The sequence below is a fragment of the Aspergillus ambiguus genome, assembly GCF_047715705.1.
Source record: "Aspergillus ambiguus strain CBS 117.58 unplaced genomic scaffold BDV59scaffold_4, whole genome shotgun sequence".
NCBI classification, from domain to species: domain Eukaryota; kingdom Fungi; phylum Ascomycota; class Eurotiomycetes; order Eurotiales; family Aspergillaceae; genus Aspergillus; species Aspergillus ambiguus.
In genome coordinates, this window is record NW_027395517.1 from 972,666 (window position 1) to 995,039 (window position 22,374).

The window sequence follows — 22,374 nt, forward strand, 5'->3', positions numbered from 1 at the left end:
CCATCCGCATCGCTGAATAAAATCCCCCACCTTCACCTTCGCTCGCTTCTTCCTCTCTCTCTCTCCTCTCTCTCCGTGCACAAAACCGCCAAAGTGTTTTCCTCCATCTTCCGTCGGTTTCCTTTCCGATCCTCTTTTGGATTGACCACTGCCGCCGCCGCCGCCGCGTCCTCTACCCTCCATCAGAACCCCCCTCCTTCGGCCTCCTCCTTTCCGGCCAATCTCTCCTCGGCGCCCCTGCGCGTCAGTTCCACGCTTTCCACCTCCAGAATGGTTCACAGCAAAGTAGTCAGTGAGTAATCCCCCGCTCGGACAAACCTCATCCCCCCTCCCTACACCCCAATTGGGGCCCTTCGGGAACCAGGTCCGGGAAGAATGCTAACCCGCAATCTCAGTCATCGGCTCCGGCCCCGCCGCTCACACCGCCGCCATCTATCTCTCGCGTGCGGAACTCAAGCCCGTTCTCTATGAGGGTATGCTGGCCAACGGCACCGCCGCTGGCGGTCAGCTCACCACCACCACCGACATCGAGAACTTCCCCGGGTTTCCCGACGGCATTGGCGGTGGGGAATTGATGGAGCAGATGCGCAAGCAGTCCATCCGTTTCGGCACCGAGGTCATCACCGAGACCATCTCCCGCGTTGATCTCTCCCAGAGACCCTTCAAGCTGTGGACGGAGTGGAACGATGGCCCGGACAACGAGCCCGCCCGCACGGCCGACGCCGTCATCATCGCTACCGGCGCCAACGCCCGCCGTCTCAACCTCCCCGGCGAGGAGACCTACTGGCAGAACGGCATCAGCGCCTGCGCCGTGTGCGACGGCGCCGTGCCCATCTTCCGTAACAAGCCCCTCTACGTCATCGGCGGTGGTGACTCCGCCGCCGAGGAGGCCATGTTCCTTGCCAAGTACGGCAGCACCGTCACCGTGCTTGTCCGCCGCGACAAGCTGCGGGCCAGCAAGGCCATGGCCAACCGTCTCCTGTCCCACCCCAAGGTCAATGTGCGCTTCAACACCGTCGCCGTCGAGGTCCTGGGTGAGCAGAAGCCCATGGGTCTGATGACCCACCTGCGCGTCAAGAACACCGTCACCGGCGAGGAGGAGACCGTCGATGCCAACGGTCTCTTCTACGCTGTCGGCCACGACCCCGCCACCGCTCTCGTCAAGGGCAGCGTCGACCTTGACGAGGACGGATACATCCTCACCAAGCCCGGCACCAGCTACACCAGCTTGGAGGGTGTGTTCGCCTGTGGTGATGTCCAGGACAAGCGCTATCGCCAGGCTATCACCAGTGCTGGTAAGTTGCCCTCCGTCGTACATGTACTTCAATGTCGATAATCGATTCTGTGTACTAATATATTCCAGGCTCCGGCTGCATGGCCGCGTTGGATGCTGAGAAGTTCATCGCTGAGCACGAGTCTCCTGAGGAGCCTGCTCCGGTCACCGAGACCGAAAAGTCCAACACTGCCACCGAGTACAAGTCCAACCCTCTCCTGTAAAGACACCCACCTACGACACCTTGGTTGAAATCATATTCCCCGAGATGCATGACGCAGTTACAGCGCCCGCGTCGCTCTAGATCCGCTAGAGACAGGACCAGGATCCGCTTGGTTGGTTATGGGCTATCACGTCTTATGTTGTACGGATTTGTTCTGCTTATTAGACTTCAGCGATTTCCCTTATCACTTGTTCATATTTGATGGAATTTCTTTCCCTTTTTTTCTCTTTCTCGGATGATATACACGGGTGCTGGCTAAGGTTTCATTTGCCAATAGAAATAGAAATAGAGTAATCTTCGAGGAGTCTCTGGACGGAAGTGACAGCATCTAATACAGAACGAGTAACAAGTACATGGTTCGAACAGGGAGGAGGAGTACAAGCCGATTAACTCTGAGTTTGCATCGGGAGTTGTTCACCAGCCATGAGGCGCCGGATGCAGTGCTTCCAAGTCTCATAGTCCATCTGCTGCGACTCGATCGTCTCCCCAGAATGCTCAGACGCAGAAGGCACAACGTCCCCAACGCCGGCATTATCATGATCTGTCGCAATCCGTTTCGCCGGCTCCTCCGTCCCAGGCATAACCCACGTGGCGTAGGGATGAAGGTCACGCCAGTGCGTCTGAGCCTTCCACGACCTCTCCTCCCAATCAATCGTCTCCTGTTGCCATCGTCTCATCGCCGCAAAGTTCGCCGCGCGGTTGTCTCCTGCCTTTTCCCGATACGGGCGTTTCTCCTCTTCGGGGGCCTGACGCCACATCAAGCCGAGCGCATGGCGGATCTCGTCGCGTGCTGCCCGAGCATTGGGGTCCCCGGTTGCGGCGCGGCGAGCGTCATCACACTGCGCGCGACACTTGCTCCAGTAGTCCTTTTGGTAGTGTAGGAATGGGTTCAGACCGCTCCGTGTTGGCCGCGGCGGCGCGACCCCTACTTCGGCGTGTACGGCGGCCCACATTGCCTCTTCATATGCTCCGCGACGGACGGCTTCGGGATCGTCCGCAGATGACAAGGGGTCCTTACGTTTCTGACCCGCTGTGGATGACGGTGTGGCGGTGGTGGGCGTGCTGCTGGTGTCTGGTTTGGGAGCCTTTTCCGGGACGAGAGGGTTGGGGAGCTCGATCGGACCCAGGAGGGATCCGATCACCTCGGAAGCGGCGCGCAGCCCGGAGAGGTATGCACCGTGCACAGTGGCCGGGTGCGTGCCGCAGGTGGCTTCGCCAGCGAAGTGGAGGTTGCCGATCGACTGGGCCATCAGGTCGTAGTCGCCGGGGAGGGCCTCCGCCGCGACATAAGAGTAACTGCCGTGGGTGAAGCGGTCAGAACGCCAGCGGGTGATTATGGTTTCGAGCGGGTCAGGGACCGTGGAGTTTTTGAAAACGTTGCGGAGCTGGCTGGTGACTTCAGCGATGATATCGGCGTCGGGGGTGCGCTCTGCCTGGTGCGCTGCGTCGCCAGCCATAAGAGCGATTAGCACGGGGAGACCGGTAGTCTTCATGCAGTTCCAAAAAAGGTAGAAACGCCCCCGGTTGGCGGAATAATCCTCTTGGGCCATGCTGTCGCGGTTGTCGGGTTCGCGAAGGAGTCCGAACATGTCACGCTCAGTGTCCCAAAAGGGTTGCTCGAATACCAGGATCACTTTGTTCATGACACCGAAGCCGAGCCGGTTGATGGCACCCCGTTTCCAGTCCGGAAGAGGAGGTGAGAATTCAATGGACCCGTGTTTGAGGACCCCGAGTGAGCCGGTGAAGACTACTTTATCGGCGATGAAAGAGTCGCCGTCCTCGCAGTGGACTACCGTCTTTGGCTTACCCAGCCCCGTGGGGTCATATGATATCTTAGACACGATCTTGTTTGTTCGCACGTCGAGCTTCGTCGGGAGCGACCACAGGCCGTATGGAACCTGCTGGTACCCGCCAATGACCTGGGAATGTTCGCCTTCGAATTCATTCCCCATGTCCTGATCCCAACCAGAAAGGCTCAGCTGATCGACATTAGTCGCGTTGGCGTATTCCAAGTTCGCGAAATGCCAATTGAGCAGCCGCATGTCTTTTGGAGTGAGAGGGAGCATTCGTCGGTATTGCCGTACTCCCTCATCCATCACAGCGCCCAATGTCTGATTCGACAACTTGGCGACAGGATCGAGCTGCAGGGTTTCGTTGGGTGAAATGCCTTGATTCAGCCTCCAGCCCATCATCTGACAAGCCAACGCAGCAGGATGCTCTTCTGTAGAGTCGAGGTCTGCTAACGGAGCGCTGGTAGTATTGATATCTGCGGTTTTATGTCCGACGCCCCGACGACCACGCTTAGCGGGGAGTAGTCTCCCAATCGTGCCTGCAGCCCGTGCTTCCTCGTATTGTCGAATGGTGAGTCCATCACTTGCTGAGGTATCACGGCCAGAATCAATCAGTTCCCGATCTCCCTCCGCAGTTGGTACAACCACTGGTTTGTGTCGGTAGAACCCCGAACGATCTAAAACGTCATTATAAAGCCGCTCATCCAGAGCATCCCGCATTTCATCCACAGGCGAACCGTCGATATCGTAAATCGTCGAAATGTCCCGCAGAAGGTGATATCGGAGCGCCAATTGACCCCGAACGATCTGGTCCATTGGATTCCCATGATCGAACCCCACGATAATCTGGGCACCCATCTCGGCCTTGGGAACAAACCCGGGGGCCAAATCGGACGATTGAAGACTCCGTAAGGGGTGCGAATATATGCGGCCTCCGATTCGGCGCCGGCCTTCAAGAATTATGACACGAGGGGAGGTGCTGGAATCGCGATACTGATGGAATAGACCTTCCAGCTGGCGCGCACAACCTAACCCGGCCATTCCAGCACCGATAACCAGGATTATTGGGCCCTCCTTTCGGCGGCCCTTTCTGGGTATCACCACGGCCGGGGGGATCTCGAGACAGCCAAAATTGATGTAGCCATTGCGTACAAGCCACTCGTACGCGAAGTAGGCCAGGTTCATCCATCGGTAGTCCTTTGCGCACCCCATAGCCTCCTCCTTGGTCACACTCACCATCGGATTGCGAGTCCAGAGTCGGAGAATCCCATTCCGTATGTTCAAGTACACTGTGACGTGGAGATGACAGAGATGATCTTGCAGAGCCTCCTGTTCCCCTCTGTGAAGGGCATAAGGGTTAAGCCTACAGGCGTATGCAGCAGCAACACACTGTTGGGCATAGACGCCTGTGGGGAGCTTTGCGGGGATCGAGGACCTGGGGCGATATTTCGTCAAGTCTAATGCACCATTGACCGCTCTAGAATCGGTCGTAGAAGAAGAAATTGTCTGTAAACGTGGTGGTGACGTGGACTTCTTCTGCCCGGATGTCCACTCGAACGAAGTCGATGTTGCTGAAGCATGCGGTGTCGCAAGGACAGCATCCCCGTTTACACCATGAAGGACATTATTTGCGCTCTTTGGAACAGTGTCTGGTCTATTTGGGGCCTGTCTTAATTCCTGAACGCTCGAGTGAGGAGTCTGAGGGAGAGAATGAATGGCATTGGGCTCCTCCGACGACTGTAGCGGCCGAAAAGACAAGTCGTCGGCCGTCATGCAATTCGGTTGCTGTTGAGAATTCACAGTCAAAGCCTGGTCAGATGAGGAAAACTTAGCGTCGCTATCGGCACCTGTATTAGTCTGAACGTCTGGCTTAAAAGGGTCCATCTCATAGGGATGGTCTTCTTGGCCCTGCGTTCCGATGGCAGCAGCAGCTTCCATGGCTGAGTTCCGCGGTACTTGCATATGCCGCACACTGGGTATCACTGAAAAGATCGACGAAGACCAGACACAGAGACCACATTTAATCTATCGATTGTTCTGCACCGAATCCATTCCGCAAGTTTTGTATGAATATCAGATCCCGACATAGCCATCGATGGTGGGTCCACCAAGAAAGTCGCCGTTGCGTGCAGTGAGGCGAGGGCTAGCGTGGACTGGGTTATGTATGAATCCTTCACCACAGGAGTCAGTGGATGGTGCAGAACAATGCGAATGTGTTTCTGGATAATTTGCAGGTACTTTGGCCATGCAGGCAATTACTTACCCAGGATGTATGCTGTACATGTGCTCAATGCACGTATTCAAGTGACAGCCTGCACTATGGGACTGGGACTACCACACTTTCTCTGCGACGTACGCAGGTGCAAGAACACTGAAATCCAGCCTCAACGACCACAGTGAAATCAATTCCCTAGAATTAACAAGAGTCGAATGGCGTTGGAGAGAGGGAGCCGGTCACACCAGGGATATGCAAGTATTGCAGAGAATCCCTACTATGAAGTTCGGCACGGGAAGGACTGTGGGGGTCCCGCGTATTTCTCAGTCCGCCTCAGGACTCTACTAATCACTACCTATACCTATAGCACTTTACAGCCAAAAGAGTTCTACCAGTATCGCATCATCAATATCACATCATTCATAATCCCAAATTCTATCATAAACAAAATACAACATATACTCGTCTCTACGGTCTCGAGCTCTTTCGTACATGGGTGTGTAAACTATATGTCTCGCCATCAGTCCCATCGCCGTCCTTGAACACATCGGAGTCATTATCGGTAAACTCGTCTCGATACTGTCCCGGATACTGGCCATCCAATCGCTTAGGCGAGTTCTCACGCCCACTCTCATCATCCAGCACGAGATCCACATTATCATCATCGAAGTCGTGGAATCCAAGACGCTCCTCTTCGTCGCGAGCCAAGGTGGTAGCGGCGATGTTCGCTTCCGGGTCCTCGGAAAATGCATGATGGGGACGATGGGCAACGTGATCAGCTTCTAAGGACTGTCGGATTCCTTCCCGTTCCTGTGCTTCTAATTCCTTGGCCCGGGCCAAGGTTCTGGGAGTATAGTCAGTTAGATGCCATCTAAACACTGGGCATGGGATCCCTACCGTCTATAAATATACCAACCAGTGAAAATCCCGATGGCAATCGAGATAATAATGCTGCAGATGTTCACAGCTTTTGATCCTGCACTCATCTCTCCGCCTTTTTCAGAAAGTACGCGAAGCCGGTTGCCGATGAAGGCCGGTACCAAGAGCTTCGGAGATATGATCGCCGTCGCAAGTCCATACATCAACGGACTGACTGTTGGGAAGGTGGAAACTGCCCCGTTGCACACGGAGTACGGCAGAGGGCACAGCCGGATCATACAGAGGAGCTTGAGTCCGTCATACTTCAGCGTTAAGGCGAGGGCCGCAAATCTCTTGTCACGTTCCATGAGGCGATGGACGAACTTGGATAGGATCGTTCGCGAGACAATGAAGGAGCAAGTCGACCCAAGGACAGTGGCGGAGGCATAAAGGAACCACCTAGAAAGGCTGTTAGGAAGGCGACATCCCAAAATGGTTGGAGGTGGAGCGTACCCTTTCCATACTCCAAAGATATAGCCAGAGACGGTCCCAAAAGTTGACCAGCCGACCAACGGAGGGAAAGAAACAAAAAACACGCACAACCAAAGAACGAAATACACCAATGGGTTGTGTTCCCATTTCTCGGCCACAGGCTTCAACCAGATGAATACCTTGCCTGTAAAGACAAGGAATCCAATGCCCAGCACATTGGCCAAGATTGCAGCCAACACCGCTCCGACTCTTTGCCAAAAGTTCATTTTCCGCCATGTACTGATAATGCGCTGGGATGCATCATTCATGCGACTAACCACTTGGCGTCGGAGCGAGTTGGATCCTCGGGCGGAGCGGCTGAGGGAATCCCGTCGGCCAGATGTCAGACGGGTCCACGGAAGGCTATCATCCTCAGAAATGGGGGATGATTGAAGAGGTGACGTTGAAAGCGAAAGGGCCCGAGCGGTTGATGTATAGTCGGCCGGCATCGTGAAGAAGTAGCGCTGTTATATTAAGCCGAGGGATTGTAACACGGTTCTGGGGCAGAGATCGGCGGATAGAGTGGAGTGAGAGGTCTGTTCGGGGAAATGACCTCCAGCGATTAAAATGACAGAGATTGGAACCCTCCAGTCGACCCGTAAGTTTCAAATGAATTGAAGTTGAATCGGGTGGAAGATGAAGCCAAGAGGGCGCGTTGATGCCCTCACCACAGAAGGAGCATGGGCGGATTTGGGGTTCGGCAGGGAAACAACAGCGTCCGGGTTCCGTGATGCTATGGTTCGTTTGGATCCGGATAGCAAGAGAAGACAGAAATACTCAAATGCAAGGGGTAGGCGACAGCAACGGTCAGCTAAATGAAGGGCATTGTGGGCATCTTACTGTCGAGAAGGGTGCGGATGAAGAATTGACCTGGAGTCGGGGGGCTGTGACGTTTATGCGGTTTGCCTGGTCGATCATGGTGCCTGAGGCAGAATATATTGGATTATGTAAGGCATCCCTGCGGAGTCTCTCAACCACACTACAATTGAACAGCTCATGTAGTAGTCCTTCTCCTTTATGATACAGTGAAGGTCCTCTCTAAACAGAGAACATCTCATTTACCTTAGTATTTTTCCTTCTGTCTTCAATAATAAACATGCTGCCTGCTCCAGCCCCTACTGATACAGTATGCAGAATCCCGAGACCGCAACAGCCAATACCAGACCAAAGCCAATGCACACGCCGACTAGCGTCCAGCACGTACTTGTGGCAAAAATGGAACAATCATTCAAGTCCGTTCGCTGTTAGAAAGCTACCAAATATGAAGATGTCACGGATTTATCCTCGCGCACTGTGTGTTACGTGTCACGGCAGCGCTTATTCCATAGTAATGACAGCCCTGAACCGCACATCTCCTTTCAGCATTGCATCTATATAAGTTAGAACAGAGGAATCTATCATGAATTCTAAGTCTTACCAGATGCTTCGTTGGCTCTTTCGAGTCGGAATGTCTCCACCATACAATTAATGCCCCGTAACTCAGTGAAAGCAATCGCCTCTTCCGAATCGATAGCATGACCAGAAGGCCATGAATGAACAGAAAGTCCGTACCGAAGCTACCACGTTATTTCTTAGCACCCTCCTGGGGTTCCCGTTCCGAAGAAGCTTTGGGAGGAGCTTACCATAAGGCCAATATCCACCGGTAATTCTCCAGGGACTTTACGCACCAAGAATTCAGTATCGCATTAGCATAACCATACTGAGAGTCGGAGACAACTTGGGGAATAAAAGGTCTGACCATTTCCCTAAGCCACTAATCGGGGCTTTCCGGGGGTTTTTGGCCTATTGGTAGAAATAGAAGGGTATGTTTATACAACTCACTTGACAAAACCAGCAACTTTCCCACGACCGCTAACCCCTTCATCAACGGTGTTATATCGCTCGCAGTAGTTACGATCAGCGCTGCGCCTCCCAACTTCTGCAACGCTTCGCCGGCATCCTTTTCCTTGGGGTCGATATAGTGATGGGCCCCGAGATCGCGGGCAAACTTCTCTTTTGCGGCTCCACAGGAGATCGCAACTACGCGGTACCCGAACTGATTGGCGTACTGGATGGCCAAATGTCCGAGACCGCCCATGCCCTGGATAGCCACGGTTTCACCGACAGGAATTTTCATTTGTCGCATGGAGTTGAAGACCGTAACTCCTGCGCAGAGAATGGGGGCGTATTTGGCAGCGTCAACATGGTCGGGGCACGCACGGCGGCTTCAGCACGGAGAATACAGTATTCGGCGTCTATTTTCATTAGTTGTGGGGAGGGTCAACTGTGACCTTTTGATAGCTTACATCCGCCACCTTTTGTGATGCCATTGATCACCCGATTCTCACACATCTGGTTCCAGCCTTTACGGCATGCATTACAGGTCCCTGCCATGTTATTAGTAACGCGGTATAACGTGGCCCGCGAGAGAATGATACCATCGTGTCCACCTGCCAACCTGATACTGCGTTCCCAATGGCAGCTACTCGACCGATGATCTCGTGTCCGGGACCAACGGGCTGTGGAGGATAGTTAGCAAGAGACACTGGCTGACGTATAATTAGAGCGATATCTCATAAAATCCACCACCCATAGCGTTCTTCTGTGCGTATACGTCTGAATAGCACACGCCGCAGGCCTCGACTTTGACTAGAATCTCCCCAGGGCCAGGAAGGGCCAAAACGGTCTGTTCGATAACTAAATGACCCCCAGCTTCCTTGAACGCTGCATGTTTGAATGTGTGAGGGAGCGCCATTATGGATTGTGGATGAAGATTTCTTTTCGGATTGAGGTCTCGTAGGTATGTACCACACGAGACTGCGATGGGGGAGGGGATATTGGGAAGTGGGCGAAGTTCAACTGCTCCGTGTGGCCCCAGAAGGAGTATTTATATTCTAATCCTGCACATACTCCTCCCCCTGATAGAGTCATATAGACATGGTTAATAAATGATGACACCCTTCAGAGTGATCGCAGATGTTGTCGTCGTTACTGGTCAATTCGGCGTCCTGAGAATCGACCCGTAAGTGGCTTGGTCAGCTACAGTCATGGGAATATCAGCAAATCCTCTGTTCCTTCGGATTTGAGGCGACAATTAATCCAAGGCCGACTCTGGTAAAGTTTATCATTCCTAATTCTCCTAGGTTGCATGTCAGCTTATAAAGAACCCTGTATACAAAGTGTGAGTGGATGGCTACCGGGCCGGCAGATCGACGACCACGGATCCTGTTTAACTCTCCCCACCCGGGGAAAATCGATGTCGGGAAGTCCAACTCCTTGTGTAGGCTGTAGAGGTAAAGGGGACACAAGGTAAAAAAAAAAGTCTCAATACCTGGAAATGGCAAGTAAGGTACTCAAGGTGGTGGTGGAGCTGGGAAAGAACCTCAGGCACCGCCGGGGTTGATTGTAGGGCGGGCACAATCACCGTCTCATCTCAGCTCGTCGCATCTTCTCCTTCTCCTTACTTTCCCTCTCCCTCTCCCCATCATCTCCCCTCCCCCCAATCTTTCATCGTTTCTCTTCTCATATCGTGGGATCCTCCCCAGGCTGGATTCCTCCGATCACTGCCATTCCCTCTCTCCCATCACCCCCTTATCAATCGTTCCACCGGCAGATGCGATGTGATCGTCACTAGCCCGCAATCTGTCTCCTTTCGCGTCCCAACCACTCCCCTCCTTTGCTCCCTCAATCATTTCGATTCATCGGATGGGATCATGATCTCTAAGCTTTGAATTCCTTCTCCTTTGCGCCTTTGTTGTCTGTCTCCTTCCACGGTCTCGCCGCCCTTTGACCCCTCTCTCGCTCCCTATACGGTGTGTTTTGATTTCCCCACTCGACTGATCACCGCCTATCCTCCCCTCTGGTTGAACCCGACCTGCAACATGATCGCGGAGGATCTCCTTGAGGAATGTCTCCAAATCCTTCAGGGGAAAGATCTGGATGAAGAAGAGCAGGCGGAAAAGGTAGAGGATTTCCTGCGCGAGAAATCCTCCCTGTCGGGCCCGTCCCTGGAAAATGCCGTCCTCGACATCCTTTGGCGTCATCGAAATCGCTCCCTACCAGACGCCTCTCCGCCGCCGCCTCGTCATACCGTAATCCGTCGCTCGTCTCCGGCCCCGTGGCAGATGCCCCGCGCTTCCACGCCCTTATCACCTCATTCAAATCTGGGGACCAGTCCCGGCAGTACCTCCTGGTTCCCCAGCTCGCGTGGGGGCCTTTCGCGACCCCCACTATCCTCAACAGTATCTCCGTTCACCTCACCACGCCCTTCCCCAAGGCTTGCCTTGGCCCAGCCGATCCCTCACTCCCCCAATCTCAACGCGTACGAATTCTCCGATCAGAGCCAGGTGTCGGACTTTTATGGTGACTTCGGCAGCGATAGCAATGTGGACTGGCTGGTCGCAGACGATGCGAGGAGCACTACTTCCTCTGTTGGAAGCTTCAGCATAGCTGGCGGCTTGAGTGCAACGGCGCCGGAATTCGTCCCGGACATGAGCCCGCATGATATCTTGCGCACAGTCTTAGGCGATAAACGGTCAAATGAGGAGATCGAAGCCGCCCTTGAGGCTAATAGCTATGATCTAGGCGCTACCATCGCATCCCTCTCTCAAGGGACCGACATGGATGCAAGCTCGCATCAGGCGGATGACGGGCGCGTGGTTGTTGGGAAGTCGGTAGCCATGGAGCAAACGAAGGCGGCTGCTCCCCCGAGTCAGCACCGCAGTCCCGTCGTCTGTAAATACTGGCTGTCTACTGGCCAATGCCTCCGCGCCGATTGTCGGTTTAGTCATGACCTAACTAACCATTTATGCAAGTAAGTTGATGTGGAAGTGCGCCAAGGAACAACCAGACTGATTCTGTGTTCTTGCAGATACTGGGTGATGGGCAATTGTCTTGCCGGAGACGGATGTCCTTTCTCTCATGATCCCTCGGCTCTGGTAGCTAATCTCTCCATGGGAGATCCCAGTCAAGCTGGCACAGGTCCCTCATTTCAAGTAGACAATTCATCTGAATCATTTCCCCCCTTACAGTCTTCCCCAGACCAATGGACGAACCAATACGGGTCTAAGTACCCTACCCATCTATCGGCATTTGCAGGGAGCAAAGGCGTCCCCCAAGGCCTACAATTTGTGCCTGGGAAAAGGAATGGCAGTATGAACAGTGTGTCGCGCCCTCATTCGCGGCCGAACAGCAGACACCAGCACCGCGAACTGAATCCCACAGCGCCGTCAGTGGATGACCCAGATGCATTCCCGACTCTTGCTGCGGTCGGTGCAAGGAATAAGAAACAGCACGGGAAGCGACGAGAAGCCAACCAGAATAGAGAAACCATTCCCGCTTCTTTAGCTGATGTGGTGCGCATGTCCCCTTCCCCTGCTCCCGGGAAGGGGAGAAATGCTTCGAAAAACAATAAGGATAGCGCCAAAGGGCGCGAACACAGTGCTGCTGCCCAGTCCATCCCCCCTCCTCAGAACATTCCTTGGCTTGAAACCGGGCTGCGAGCCAACCAACAATACATTAAATATCGCACAGAAGCCATCCGTCATGGCACCGTGAGAAACAAGTTTCTTCAGAGGTATGCGCCTCCCTGTATGTCCGTACTAACACGAGGCTGACTACGGATTCCAGCGCTGCGCAAGCCTGGAATCGGAACGATGCTCGAGCTGCAAAGGCGCTATCTCTACGGGGGCAGGCAGAGAATGACGCCATGCGTAAATGCCATCGGGAAGCAGCGCGTCAGCTCTACGAAGAACGTAATAAGCACCTTCTCAACGTTGGGCTCGACGATTCGGCCGAAGAACTATACGTCGATCTGCATGGGCTGCACCCCGAAGAAGCCATCGAATATTTAGAGAAGATCCTCCTCAAGCATGCTCGCGAGGGACGACGCGTCGTCTATGCCATTACTGGTACCGGTCATCATTCGAAGAATGGTAAAGACAAGATAGGCAAAGCCGTGAAGGCATGGCTGAACGAATGGAAGTACTTGTTCCGGGAGTTTAGCGTGCCCGGCGAACGTGGTGGCTACGTTGGCGGTATCTTAGGCATTGACCCTACCAGCTATGACAAGACCCTTGCCAAATCTTTGGAAGAAAACCCAGACGGTGACGCGGTTAGCGGCGGAAACCATTCCTCTTTACCAGCCGGTAAAATCCAGCTGTTAAAACGCGAAGACTTGCAGACGAAACCTGAATGATATCAACTTGTTACTTCAAGAATCCCCTCCATCTAGGCCGGTCATATTGCAGTCCACTTTACACTTCTTACGAATTCTTCCCCCTTCGTTGAGCGTAGCATCTCCGGTGGAATTCGCGTATAGAAGTTTGTGATCTTTTCTTACCCCTTTTCTCTTTCGTGATTTAGTTGCTTGTCACTTATGTTGATATACTTCGACCATACACGCACTAGTTATGGAGTATATATAATCAGCATCCTAGAACGTACATGCTTTCTTTATCTATTATCACATCAAGCCTTCTGTTTATTCTGGCTCCTGATGCTGCCATTTCTCACGGAGTTCTTGCACATTGAAACCGCAGGCATCGGCCTTTTTCACAATAGCGCGAGCCTTCTCAGCGACAGGGATATCGATCATCTTCCCGTCGAGAGTCCAAGCGCCGCGACCCGCTTGAGCGGCCTTCCCATCGGCGATGGTTACCCGCACAGCCCATTGAACCTCCTCGAGCTCGGGCCCGTAGATCTGCTGAACAGTCGAAACCTGGGACGGGTGGATACACTGCTTGCCGTTGAAGCCCAAGTTCTTACCATCGCGGCACTCTTGCTGCAGCACCGCTGGTGGGGATCCGTCGCCCTTGTCGGACTTGTACGTCGTGCAGACCAAGTCGATGGTGGAGGGGAGGTTGGCGGCACGAGCGGCGGTAGCGATAGCGGAGCGGGCGAAAAGGAACTCGGTCAGAGAGGGCGTGCGCGTGAGACTCAGGTCGAGGGCGAAATCCTCGGCGGCGAAGACAAGGCCCTGGAGCAGGGGCGACGCGGCGCAGATCTGGTTCAGGTTGGTCAGGGATTTGGCGGACTCGACGAGCGCCAGGAGCGAGATGGGTGGGCGGGATGCGGTGGCTTCCGACTGAGGGAGTTGCGAGAGGGTGTGGGTGATGACGTCCGTGACGAAGGAGAGGTCCGATGCGGAGTTGACTTTGGGGATCACGATCGTGGACAGATTGGGCGATTGGAGCTGTGTTCTGCGGTTAGTGCAAGCGCTGTGCATTGCGTGCTGGGAACGGGGGAAGGACGTACGACTTCTGTTAAGTCTGCGAGCGCCAGACCGCTGTCGACGGAGTTGATGCGAACCGCGCGCTCGAGGATGCCGGATGGCGCGGGCTGGTCCATCGCTCTCCGCACCAGCGAGCGGGCTTCCGCTTTCTTGTGCGGAGTCACGCTGTCCTCCAGGTCATAGGCGACACAGTCGGCGGTTAGAGTGCGGGATTTGTCGATGAAGCGCTGCGACGAGCCCGGAACTGAGGTTGGTGGTTAGAGAGCGGACGTTGTATAGATGGGGGAAATGCGGGGAAGACCGCGGTTTGACGTACTGTACAGGAGGGCGCGGCGCAGGGTGTTCCTGGATGCCATTGTAAAGATTGTACTGAGGGTCTGACGATATATACCAGGGGAAACTCCCGTGTTGGGCTAGAGTGTAACTTTGCAGGCCGCTGGCGGAGGAGCGAAGACGGAGTGAGAGCGAGGGAAGCTGGCGGGTTTTATGGATGTCATCCTCGGTCTGCTGCATAAAGGCTTCTCCGGCCCTGCGTTCAGGATCTGGAGGGAACACCGGGCCGACCCACCCACCATTGGATGGCGCACATCCTGGCAATATTTCCCGCTTCTTTGCGTCTGCAGATAGCAGGAATTGAGGGTCATTGCAGTCAATATACCATGGAATTGCTGGCGGGGATCGACCGCAAACAGGAACCGACATAGAAACAGCCGGCCCATTCTGCCAGGGGCTACCGCCCGGCATGGAGACACGCAGCTTCATCGCCCGCACCGCATCCCGCTCTCACCTCCGCCGTATTTGTTGATTGATACCTCTACCATTCCTCCCTCGACTGAATATTCATTCTGTTGATCACCATGGAGAACCAGCCCCTCCAACCGCAGCAAGGCGATCTCAACTGGCGTCTCAGCGCCCATCCCATCACCTTGCTGTGCTTCCTGGGCATTCGTATCGGTGCGCTGTTGATGTACCTCTTTGGTATTCTCTTCATCAAGAAGTTGTACGTTGCCTCCTATGTCTCCATAAACATTCTGCCTCCTATATATCGAGCGAGGAGCTTCCTTCTTGGGATACTGTTCCACCCGTGCCTAGTATCTAACATGCAACACAACCCATTAGTATTCTCGTCTTCATCATCACCCTGCTTCTCCTCGCCGCCGACTTCTACTACCTGAAGAACATCGCCGGCCGTCGATTGGTTGGCCTCCGCTGGTGGAATGAAGTAAACACCACCACCGGCGATTCGCACTGGGTCTTCGAGTCTTCCGATCCAAACACGCGCACTATCACCGCAACCGACAAGCGGTTCTTCTGGCTAAGTCTCTATGTGGTTCCTGCGCTTTGGGTGGGACTTGCAATTCTGGCCCTCATTCGGCTGAGTGTGATCTGGTTGAGTCTCGTTGGTGAGTGGTCCTTTTCTTTTGGTAGAACCCTGCACAAGACCCATCCTAACGGCCATCCTTCCAGTCATTGCCCTTATCCTGTCCATCACCAACACCGTCGCTTTCTCACGGTGTGATCGCTTCAGTCAAGCATCCACCTTTGCGAACCGGGCTCTGTCGGGTGGTATCGTGAGTAACATTGCTGGGGGTCTGCTGGGCAGACTCTTCAAGTGAGGTCACTCCCTGCGGTTATTTGTATGGTTCTTTCTATTCTCCATTTCTATTTTGATACGTCTTTCGCCCTCTGAATGTGGGATGCTATGTACTTGTATAGGCTGCGTGCATCCTCGCTGTCTTATGGAGTATCCTTGTGGACTTTGTCTGACTGGCTTTACAATGTGAACTGCGAAGGATAAGATATCCCATGTCATGTTAGAGCCGCTACGAGTTGCTGAAGCAGCGTTGGTATTTTGATCAGATCAATGACACAAGTTCCCCGTAATGACGACATCACGCCAGCGAACAGCAGACCTGTTTCTGCCAGTATTGGAGGTCCTGCCCAGAGCGGCCATCAGGCTGGTTTCTTTTCGAGTAGGCACGCGGTGTTAACACAGACTCACGTGACTTATAACGGTTTTAAGGGTCGATATATCACGTGATTACATTGGAGTATCTAAGGGTAATCTGTAAACAAACCTCTCCGCCGTTTGACAATCCCCTTTTTCAGTGATTTGAGCGTCAGGTATGCTAGAGAAGTTACGCTCACTTTTTTCTGGGCCATCCATTTCGTTCCAGGTTCTCATTTCGTTCCAGGTTCTCTCTGATCTCCATCTCGAGATCAACCAACATTACGTATCATTTAAGGTACCCGTACGCGCCAAATGTCTCATTCTCGCCAGTGATGTTGGGCGCTTGGTAGACTACAATAACTACTGCGGTTTCTTGCAAACACAGACGGGTCGCTTCGAGCTTTTCTTTCTGGTCCTGGGCAACCATGAGTTCTACAATGACACCTTTGCAGCAGGCTTGCAAAAGGCTCTGCAATTCAAGCAGGAACCCTGCTTAAACCGGCACCTTATTCTCCCGCAACGGGGACGCTACGATATCCCAGAATCTCGGGGTACTATCCTTGGCTGCACACTCTGGTCCAAAGTTCCGGAGGAAGCAAAAGACATTATGCGGTCGAAAATACAAAATTACAAGAAGATCCACGTTTGGACCGTTATGATCATAATGCCTCTCATAAGGCTGACCTTTCCTGGCTTCTGAGCGAGTTGGGTTCAATACAAAGAAGCGACAGGATACGGGACAAAAAGCGGTCCGTACTAGTCGTGACGCACCATACTCCATCTCTGAAGAGCACCTCCAGTCCGTACCATAGAAATAACCCCTAGAGCTGCACCTTTAGAACTGATGTTCTTCCCCATATCCCGAATCTGAGTGGCATCCAAGCTTGTGTTTTCTGGCACGCACACTATACTACCGAGTTTAAAGACCAGGGGATTCGAGTCATGGCACACCAATGGGGTTATGTAATGCGTTGGAGTAATTCCAAGGCGTCAAAGGACCGATTCGACGTCGGGAAATTGATACAGCTCAAACACTAGTTGTACACGGCTGGCGAATGCTATTGGTACAGTGAGCGGTTGGCAAGGCAAGTTTCCTTTTTCCAAAGCGAACTTCTCTCCTTTTTAGAGGAACGTCCGACTCACGACGATTTGCCCCTAATAATCCCATCCACACCTTAACCTCCACTCCTTTTAAATAATGTCAAAAGAAGTCTTACCTCAGTCGCCAACAACGTGAAGACAATTCCCAGAAACCAGCGTAAGGGTCTTCGGTTTCCCTAATGAAATCTAATGGGTTTCCCATAGTTTCGACCACCCGGTGTTCGATATATAAGGGAAATGAAGAGCTTTAAAAGCCACGCGCGGGTTAGGAAAAATCATGATCGGAAATTATCGATAGTTTCATAAAGGCATTCGATCTGTTCAGGAGCCCGCTTAAGACAATAACCCAGATACCATCCTTGTTCCCAAATTCATTTAAGGATATTCTTTTCGAGAGAACTGTAATGCTCTACGGCATTACTTTTTCCTACTACTCCTAACACCCAAGAACTTGGAGGGAAAAGAAGACCAATTTGTGTATATCAATTGCGATATCACCCCATCATCATTATCACCTTTGGAACCTCCCACTCAGGGAGCGATTGCTTCTTCGGTAGCGCTAAAGCACTTCCCACTACTACAGCGAGTTCCTGCTATGTAGCCAATTGAAAGGTCTCAATAGGTCCCAATACAGGCTTATTGAAACCAAATGCTCACTGGAGTCCAAACCATCAGCAGTTATTCCTTGACGCTGGAACACACACCTTACTAGACTCAAATTCATGCTGGCAATAAATACCAAGCTCGTTAGGCCTCATAATCAGGCGGTATCCTGATTTTTCTGATTGATGGAATTGCGCCACTGGGTATTGTTTCTGGCCTGCATCGTGTTATTAAGATTATTGCCATACAATCCCTGATTGATTCAAGTCTTGGAGGTCTCACGCGATCGTTTATTGGGCCTAGTAATGATGGAGGAAAGGATGTCAAGCAGAACGGATGCGAGGATCAACAGAGATGCGTGATTCAGGACAGATGTGAGGATTAGAGCGACATCAGCTTGCAGCGCCATTCTGGGCAAGCGGAACTCGATGGGAAAAAGAGAGCCAACTTAGAAAGTGGCCGCCACTAATGAAAGTGGAGAGGCGCGTTTTAATACATCTTTTTGCCTCGTTCATACTGACGAAGGTAGGTAGCACATCGAGGGGTGTTGTAGAACTCCTGTCCTACTGATCACTCGATCGAGTCTACCTTGATTGGTGTTGAGTAAAGCCCGACGAGCGAGGCTGCGGCGGATCCAAAAGGGGCAAATCCATGGATGTAGGTAGGTACATCAGGCGAAGCGAAATCCAACAATTTCAATCCGGACCTTTGCATTGCGCCCGAAAAGAACTGGCCTTCCGAGTCAAGGATTGTTTATTCGGACCCATAATTTAACCAGGGCCAAATATAGATGGGTGGCATTCAATGGTGAATGATGATTTTTCCCATCCTCAGTAAAGCCGTCACGACAATCTCTTTGGCTTTTCTTGCTTCCCCACCAACGGAAGGATCTTGCCCGGAATTACGACCAGGGAATACACGTCAGAGGCCGAGCGGGAGATCACTCCAGGTTCCGAACCCTGTCGTGACTGTGGCTTCGCCCGGGCCGTTCCATATCCTTCCTACCAGCAAAAGTACGAGGCCATATTTTTTTGACGTGGATGCTTCCCACGAGCCTTGTGGGTCAGATCCACGACGGAGTCGTCCTCTATGTACCAGCCAGTCCCCTCAGATCGCCCTTTGGTTCTCCACCAGGGATCGATAATGTGCTGATCATTAATGTACGTGGACTCTGAAACGGCCTCTGCCTCTAGCGTTCTCGTCCACAATTGAACGGATCCGAAGATTTGTGCAAGGATTTCACCGCACTTGCTTCCGGTCAGGGGCATCAGAAGTTCTTCGTCATGGCCATTACTGTGGAACCAGAGTCTTTTCCTGGTCAGCCACCTCTGGGCAACCTGGTGAACTTGTCGCTTCTTCCTATATATGTATCACTTGTTTGGGGCACTATCAAAGACAAATGACAGAGGCGTACATTTCTTATGTTATGGCGCAAGTATTCGTTAGTTTTTATAAATACTGGTGGATCTCGAATCCGGTAGTTTTGATATGTCAAATTCTAACCCGTGACAGACACATCAAATCGCCTAAGGATCTTGGTACTTTGCTGGCACTCCGCACTCTTTATACCAGAAACTAAAAAGGAGTTGCTGTGCCACAATGCATTAGTGCTGACAGTGGACTTCATATCAAGCGCTACGGCGCTCAGCCACCCTATCGTTGAGTACTGTATGAAATTTTCATCTCGTAAAAGGTGATGAGCTATCGTCAGCCATCCATCACTTTTGTTGGTTTTCACGTCTTATTTATTGGCTGAAGCAGATGGTACTACTGCGGCGTTCAGAGTGAACGACCGCATACCTAACCTCCCTATATATATGATTTGATAGCGCGGTTACACGGAAATATGCCTAGGCTGCGCCACCTGCTTGTGGTATAGAACGGACATGTTTCTGGGTAGTAGATAGCTCTGGAGGTAAGTTATCGTTTTATCATGCCTTGTTCTTTTGTTCTATGACCAGGTGGGCCTCATTCACCTTTCTTAGGGGTTTCAATTGCCAGCCGCAAGTTGCTCGGGGTTCTACTGGTCAAACTAAAAAAGCCTGCCGCCTTGCCTTTTGGCAAATATCGTTCTATGGTACAAATGCCGGTAGGATATTACACGTTTGGGGAGGGGGGCGCGAAAAAAAGAACAAAAAAAAATAGTGTTTTATTTTCTTGACAGCACCTGGGTAGAGAGGAACAAAGAACACGGACGGCTTCCCACAGCACCAGCAAGACGCTCTATCCAATCACTCGCGACTCTACCTAGGTAACTTCTCTGGTCGTCCATAATATGGCAGTATCGTACGTAGTACTCTGCGTGATAGCCGTTCCTCCCTGCTTCGTGTCCACCTTCCCTTGATACCTAGAGTCCGGAATATAACTAGGATAAAGGTCAGCTGGACTTCACTTCGTTTCAGCCTTGCGGAAGTGTCTGCGTGTGTCTCGTGCAGAGGTGGCTCTTATCTCCAATAAAGACCCCTGTAGGAGTGCCTGAGCGTCCAGGAAGGTAAGGAAGAGGAGAGAAAAATTCAGAAGCCCTCCAAATTAGTGTCTATTTCTATCAGTTCTGTCTATAAAACCGCCATTTTCTCTCCACTGTTTCTTGAGAATCTGTTAATCTTTCTAGTGTGGTATGTCTCCCACGAAAAAAAGAATACGGCGCTCATTTGGAGGCCGTTGGACTGACGAAGACCGTGATCGCCTGTGGAAATTGAGGAACGCGCAGCAACACCTCACCTGGCAAGCCTTTGCTGCGGTTCGTCAACCCTAATCTGACATGATGACTTTCGGGCTAATGCCGATTTTGAGCAGCTTTACTTCCCGAATCGCAGTGTTGGCGCTCTCCAGACGCAGTATTCCGTGAGTCTACCTTGAATGTGCGAGACCTTTCCAGGCCGGCCTCATGCTGATATACGAGTAGGATACAAAGCTGCGTCTCATGGTGAACATTCCCAGAGGACCCATGATATTCTTTCCCAGAACTCTAACTTGTTTCTCATGAGCCAGAATCCCCGCAAGCCGGACGGTGGGAACAACGTCCCTTTGAGATCGTCTACCAGATTGAACAAACGCCCAAGCTCTGCTGCTGAACATACTACTGGAGAACCCGCGCAAAAGCAGACAAAGATATCAGAGCCCGATGTAGAGTCGTCCACCGACGAATCCAGTGATGAAGACGCTGGGGATCTGGAATCCGACGGACGAACTCAAGTTGTAAGTGGCCATCCCTCTGTCGATAATAAGCTTTAGTTTTTAACATGACCAGCTGCGGAGCGCCCCACGGAAGCAGAATAGCACAGATGTGCGCACACCCCCACATCGCCCAGGTCTCGTTACACTGCAGCTGCAACCAAAGAAGGTCAAAATTCCAAATACCACGATGTCTGCAGAGAAACAGCCTGAAGACCTTAATACCAAGACCTCTGACCCGAAAGCCCAAGCCCAGGTGCAGGAGGGTGTCACCCCTCAAGATAGGGAACAACCCATGGCGCCTTCCAGCTCTATTCAGACCGTGGACCTCAGCGAGGAGCCCGAGCAGAGTGATAAGCCGCCAATTGATAAATCATCGGACATGTGTACCCCTCCCCAAGAAGATATCCTTGATAAGATTGGGGACCTTTTCGGATCTTGGGCTCACGGAGTTCAAGAGCATAGACGAGCAGATCGCAGAGCAACCTTGCGCATTGAGCGACTCAAGAAAGAGTTAGGGTCTGAGAAAGACCGGGTTTCTCACCTTGAATATATCCTAGGTCTCCGTGAACGCGAACGGGGTGAACAGAAAGCAACCATCATCAGTCTTGCTGCTGAGCTTCGCCAGGAAAAGGCCAAATTTCATGACCTTATTAATGAATACAACAAAGTAATGGGTCAGAACCATAGTCTTGCCGCTGACCTTGAAGAGAAAAAGACCAAAATTTCTGGCCTCAACACTGTGCTGGACCAAAAAAAGGCCGAAATCGACGCTCTTACTGGTGAGCTTCACGAGCAAAAAGCCAAGGTCAGTCAGATGTCTTCGAGTACTCCTGGTCCTGCCCAGCCGTGCCCTGGATGTGCAGAGAAAGAGCAACAGCTGCATCAAATCCAAGACAAGTTCGAGATGATTTCTAAAGTCATCCTTTCTAAAGCCATCCCACCAGTTGGAGGAGCTGCCCCTAGTACGGGAGAATGATGAATCAGACGGGCGTATGGTCTGGAGGTGATGGCGGTGTTGATGGAAAAGGAAAAGTTTTTGTCTGTTTAATGTTAATTTTATTCATCGCTTGTGTATATTTATAATGTCTTTTGCTCGGTATAATCAAATGTTCCTATTGTATTTTCTTGCAAAGAAGGACGAGCACGAAATCAATAGGGTGATTTCAGTAGTCAAACGGACTGAGAGTGAAGTGTCCGGTCACTTCTGTTTGTTTGGATCCTGACTTTTCTCACTTTCTTCTCCCACCTTCCACTTCTCTCTCTCTCTCTCTCTCTCTCCCCTCATCTTCATTATCTCCTCCCCCTCTCATCTTCCCAATCCTTTGTCTTCCTAGATCACATCTCATCCTTGTCCCCACTCTTCTTCCTTGCAGAAAATCCCATTCGCAAATAACTTCCAACACCATGTCTTGGAACGCTGAAGAAAGCACTGGATGGGGCCC

The 22,374-nt window shown here is 52.2% G+C and overlaps 9 protein-coding genes across 9 annotated transcripts; 5 read left to right on the forward strand and 4 right to left on the reverse strand.

The window, feature by feature from the left end:
* The first annotated feature begins 145 nt into the window (after positions 1 to 145).
* Positions 146 to 1,690, forward strand: trr1 (thioredoxin-disulfide reductase TRR1). The gene is made up of 3 exons (XM_073686651.1): positions 146 to 292; positions 396 to 1,295; positions 1,364 to 1,690. The coding sequence occupies exons 1-3, from the start codon at positions 271 to 273 to the stop codon at positions 1,495 to 1,497; spliced, it is 1,056 nt and encodes a 351-aa protein (XP_073551533.1). The 5' UTR covers positions 146 to 270; the 3' UTR covers positions 1,498 to 1,690.
* On the reverse strand, positions 1,614 to 5,224 carry aof2 (putative lysine-specific histone demethylase Aof2; the record flags this gene model as incomplete). Its single annotated transcript, XM_073691866.1, has 4 exons — positions 1,614 to 1,650; positions 1,998 to 2,478; positions 2,515 to 4,822; positions 5,087 to 5,224. The coding sequence occupies 4 exons, from the start codon at positions 5,222 to 5,224 to the stop codon at positions 1,614 to 1,616; spliced, it is 2,964 nt and encodes a 987-aa protein (XP_073551534.1).
* Positions 5,225 to 5,852: 628 nt separating this feature from the next.
* Positions 5,853 to 7,742, reverse strand: BDV59DRAFT_171449 (TVP38/TMEM64 family protein). Its single transcript, XM_073688574.1, has 3 exons — positions 6,873 to 7,742; positions 6,399 to 6,818; positions 5,853 to 6,345 (listed from the first exon to the last, which is right to left on the reverse strand). Exons 1-3 carry the CDS (start codon positions 7,337 to 7,339, stop codon positions 5,970 to 5,972), a joined length of 1,263 nt encoding a protein of 420 aa, XP_073551535.1. The 5' UTR covers positions 7,340 to 7,742; the 3' UTR covers positions 5,853 to 5,969.
* Positions 7,743 to 7,972: 230 nt separating this feature from the next.
* On the reverse strand, positions 7,973 to 9,222 carry BDV59DRAFT_113342 (uncharacterized protein). Its single transcript, XM_073686652.1, has 5 exons — positions 9,176 to 9,222; positions 8,712 to 9,124; positions 8,513 to 8,547; positions 8,308 to 8,446; positions 7,973 to 8,260 (listed from the first exon to the last, which is right to left on the reverse strand). The coding sequence occupies exons 2-5, from the start codon at positions 9,013 to 9,015 to the stop codon at positions 8,208 to 8,210; spliced, it is 531 nt and encodes a 176-aa protein (XP_073551536.1). The 5' UTR covers positions 9,016 to 9,124; positions 9,176 to 9,222; the 3' UTR covers positions 7,973 to 8,207.
* A 1,528-nt stretch (positions 9,223 to 10,750) lies between these two features.
* BDV59DRAFT_191229 (CCCH zinc finger and SMR domain protein) lies at positions 10,751 to 13,065 on the forward strand (the record flags this gene model as incomplete). The annotated part of the gene is made up of 3 exons (XM_073691867.1): positions 10,751 to 11,682; positions 11,740 to 12,444; positions 12,498 to 13,065. The coding sequence occupies 3 exons, from the start codon at positions 10,751 to 10,753 to the stop codon at positions 13,063 to 13,065; spliced, it is 2,205 nt and encodes a 734-aa protein (XP_073551537.1).
* Positions 13,066 to 13,350: 285 nt separating this feature from the next.
* Positions 13,351 to 14,456, reverse strand: BDV59DRAFT_199126 (HpcH/HpaI aldolase/citrate lyase family protein; the record flags this gene model as incomplete). The annotated part of the gene is made up of 3 exons (XM_073693298.1): positions 13,351 to 14,061; positions 14,124 to 14,344; positions 14,417 to 14,456. The coding sequence occupies 3 exons, from the start codon at positions 14,454 to 14,456 to the stop codon at positions 13,351 to 13,353; spliced, it is 972 nt and encodes a 323-aa protein (XP_073551538.1).
* A 363-nt stretch (positions 14,457 to 14,819) lies between these two features.
* On the forward strand, positions 14,820 to 16,128 carry BDV59DRAFT_171457 (DUF846 domain-containing protein). Its single transcript, XM_073688575.1, has 3 exons — positions 14,820 to 15,100; positions 15,220 to 15,503; positions 15,568 to 16,128. Exons 1-3 carry the CDS (start codon positions 14,958 to 14,960, stop codon positions 15,714 to 15,716), a joined length of 576 nt encoding a protein of 191 aa, XP_073551539.1. The 5' UTR covers positions 14,820 to 14,957; the 3' UTR covers positions 15,717 to 16,128.
* A 93-nt stretch (positions 16,129 to 16,221) lies between these two features.
* On the forward strand, positions 16,222 to 16,824 carry BDV59DRAFT_171458 (uncharacterized protein). Its single transcript, XM_073688576.1, has one exon. The coding sequence runs from the start codon at positions 16,227 to 16,229 to the stop codon at positions 16,749 to 16,751; it is 525 nt and encodes a 174-aa protein (XP_073551540.1). The 5' UTR covers positions 16,222 to 16,226; the 3' UTR covers positions 16,752 to 16,824.
* Positions 16,825 to 20,372: 3,548 nt separating this feature from the next.
* Positions 20,373 to 21,908, forward strand: BDV59DRAFT_199128 (uncharacterized protein; the record flags this gene model as incomplete). Its single annotated transcript, XM_073693299.1, has 5 exons — positions 20,373 to 20,495; positions 20,552 to 20,599; positions 20,661 to 20,681; positions 20,747 to 20,953; positions 21,006 to 21,908. The coding sequence occupies 5 exons, from the start codon at positions 20,373 to 20,375 to the stop codon at positions 21,906 to 21,908; spliced, it is 1,302 nt and encodes a 433-aa protein (XP_073551541.1).
* Positions 21,909 to 22,374: the final 466 nt, after the last annotated feature.

Bases quoted from the DNA above. Each gene is read 5' to 3' on its own strand.
- BDV59DRAFT_171449 (XM_073688574.1), bottom strand. From the start codon at position 7,339: ATGCCGGCCGACTATACATCAACCGCTCGGGCCCTTTCGCTTTCAACG. The intron at 6,819-6,872 runs GTACGCTCCACC...CAGCCTTTCTAG, and splicing joins ATCTTTGGAGTATGGAAAGG to GTGGTTCCTTTATGCCTCCG. The intron at 6,346-6,398 runs GTAGGGATCCCA...CTATACTCCCAG, and splicing joins GGTTGGTATATTTATAGACG to AACCTTGGCCCGGGCCAAGG.
- BDV59DRAFT_171458 (XM_073688576.1), top strand. From the start codon at position 16,227: ATGCTAGAGAAGTTACGCTCACTTTTTTCTGGGCCATCCATTTCGTTC.
- trr1 (XM_073686651.1), top strand. From the start codon at position 271: ATGGTTCACAGCAAAGTAGTCA. The intron at 293-395 runs GTGAGTAATCCC...CCGCAATCTCAG, and splicing joins GGTTCACAGCAAAGTAGTCA to TCATCGGCTCCGGCCCCGCC. The intron at 1,296-1,363 runs GTAAGTTGCCCT...AATATATTCCAG, and splicing joins CCAGGCTATCACCAGTGCTG to GCTCCGGCTGCATGGCCGCG.
- BDV59DRAFT_171457 (XM_073688575.1), top strand. From the start codon at position 14,958: ATGGAGAACCAGCCCCTCCAACCGCAGCAAGGCGATCTCAACTGGCGT. The intron at 15,101-15,219 runs GTACGTTGCCTC...ACAACCCATTAG, and splicing joins ATTCTCTTCATCAAGAAGTT to TATTCTCGTCTTCATCATCA. The intron at 15,504-15,567 runs GTGAGTGGTCCT...CCATCCTTCCAG, and splicing joins GATCTGGTTGAGTCTCGTTG to TCATTGCCCTTATCCTGTCC.
- BDV59DRAFT_113342 (XM_073686652.1), bottom strand. From the start codon at position 9,015: ATGCGACAAATGAAAATTCCTGTCGGTGAAACCGTGGCTATCCAGGGC. The intron at 8,548-8,711 runs GTGAGTTGTATA...TGGTGCGTAAAG, and splicing joins AAAGTTGCTGGTTTTGTCAA to TCCCTGGAGAATTACCGGTG. The intron at 8,447-8,512 runs GTAAGCTCCTCC...ATAACGTGGTAG, and splicing joins CGGTGGATATTGGCCTTATG to CTTCGGTACGGACTTTCTGT.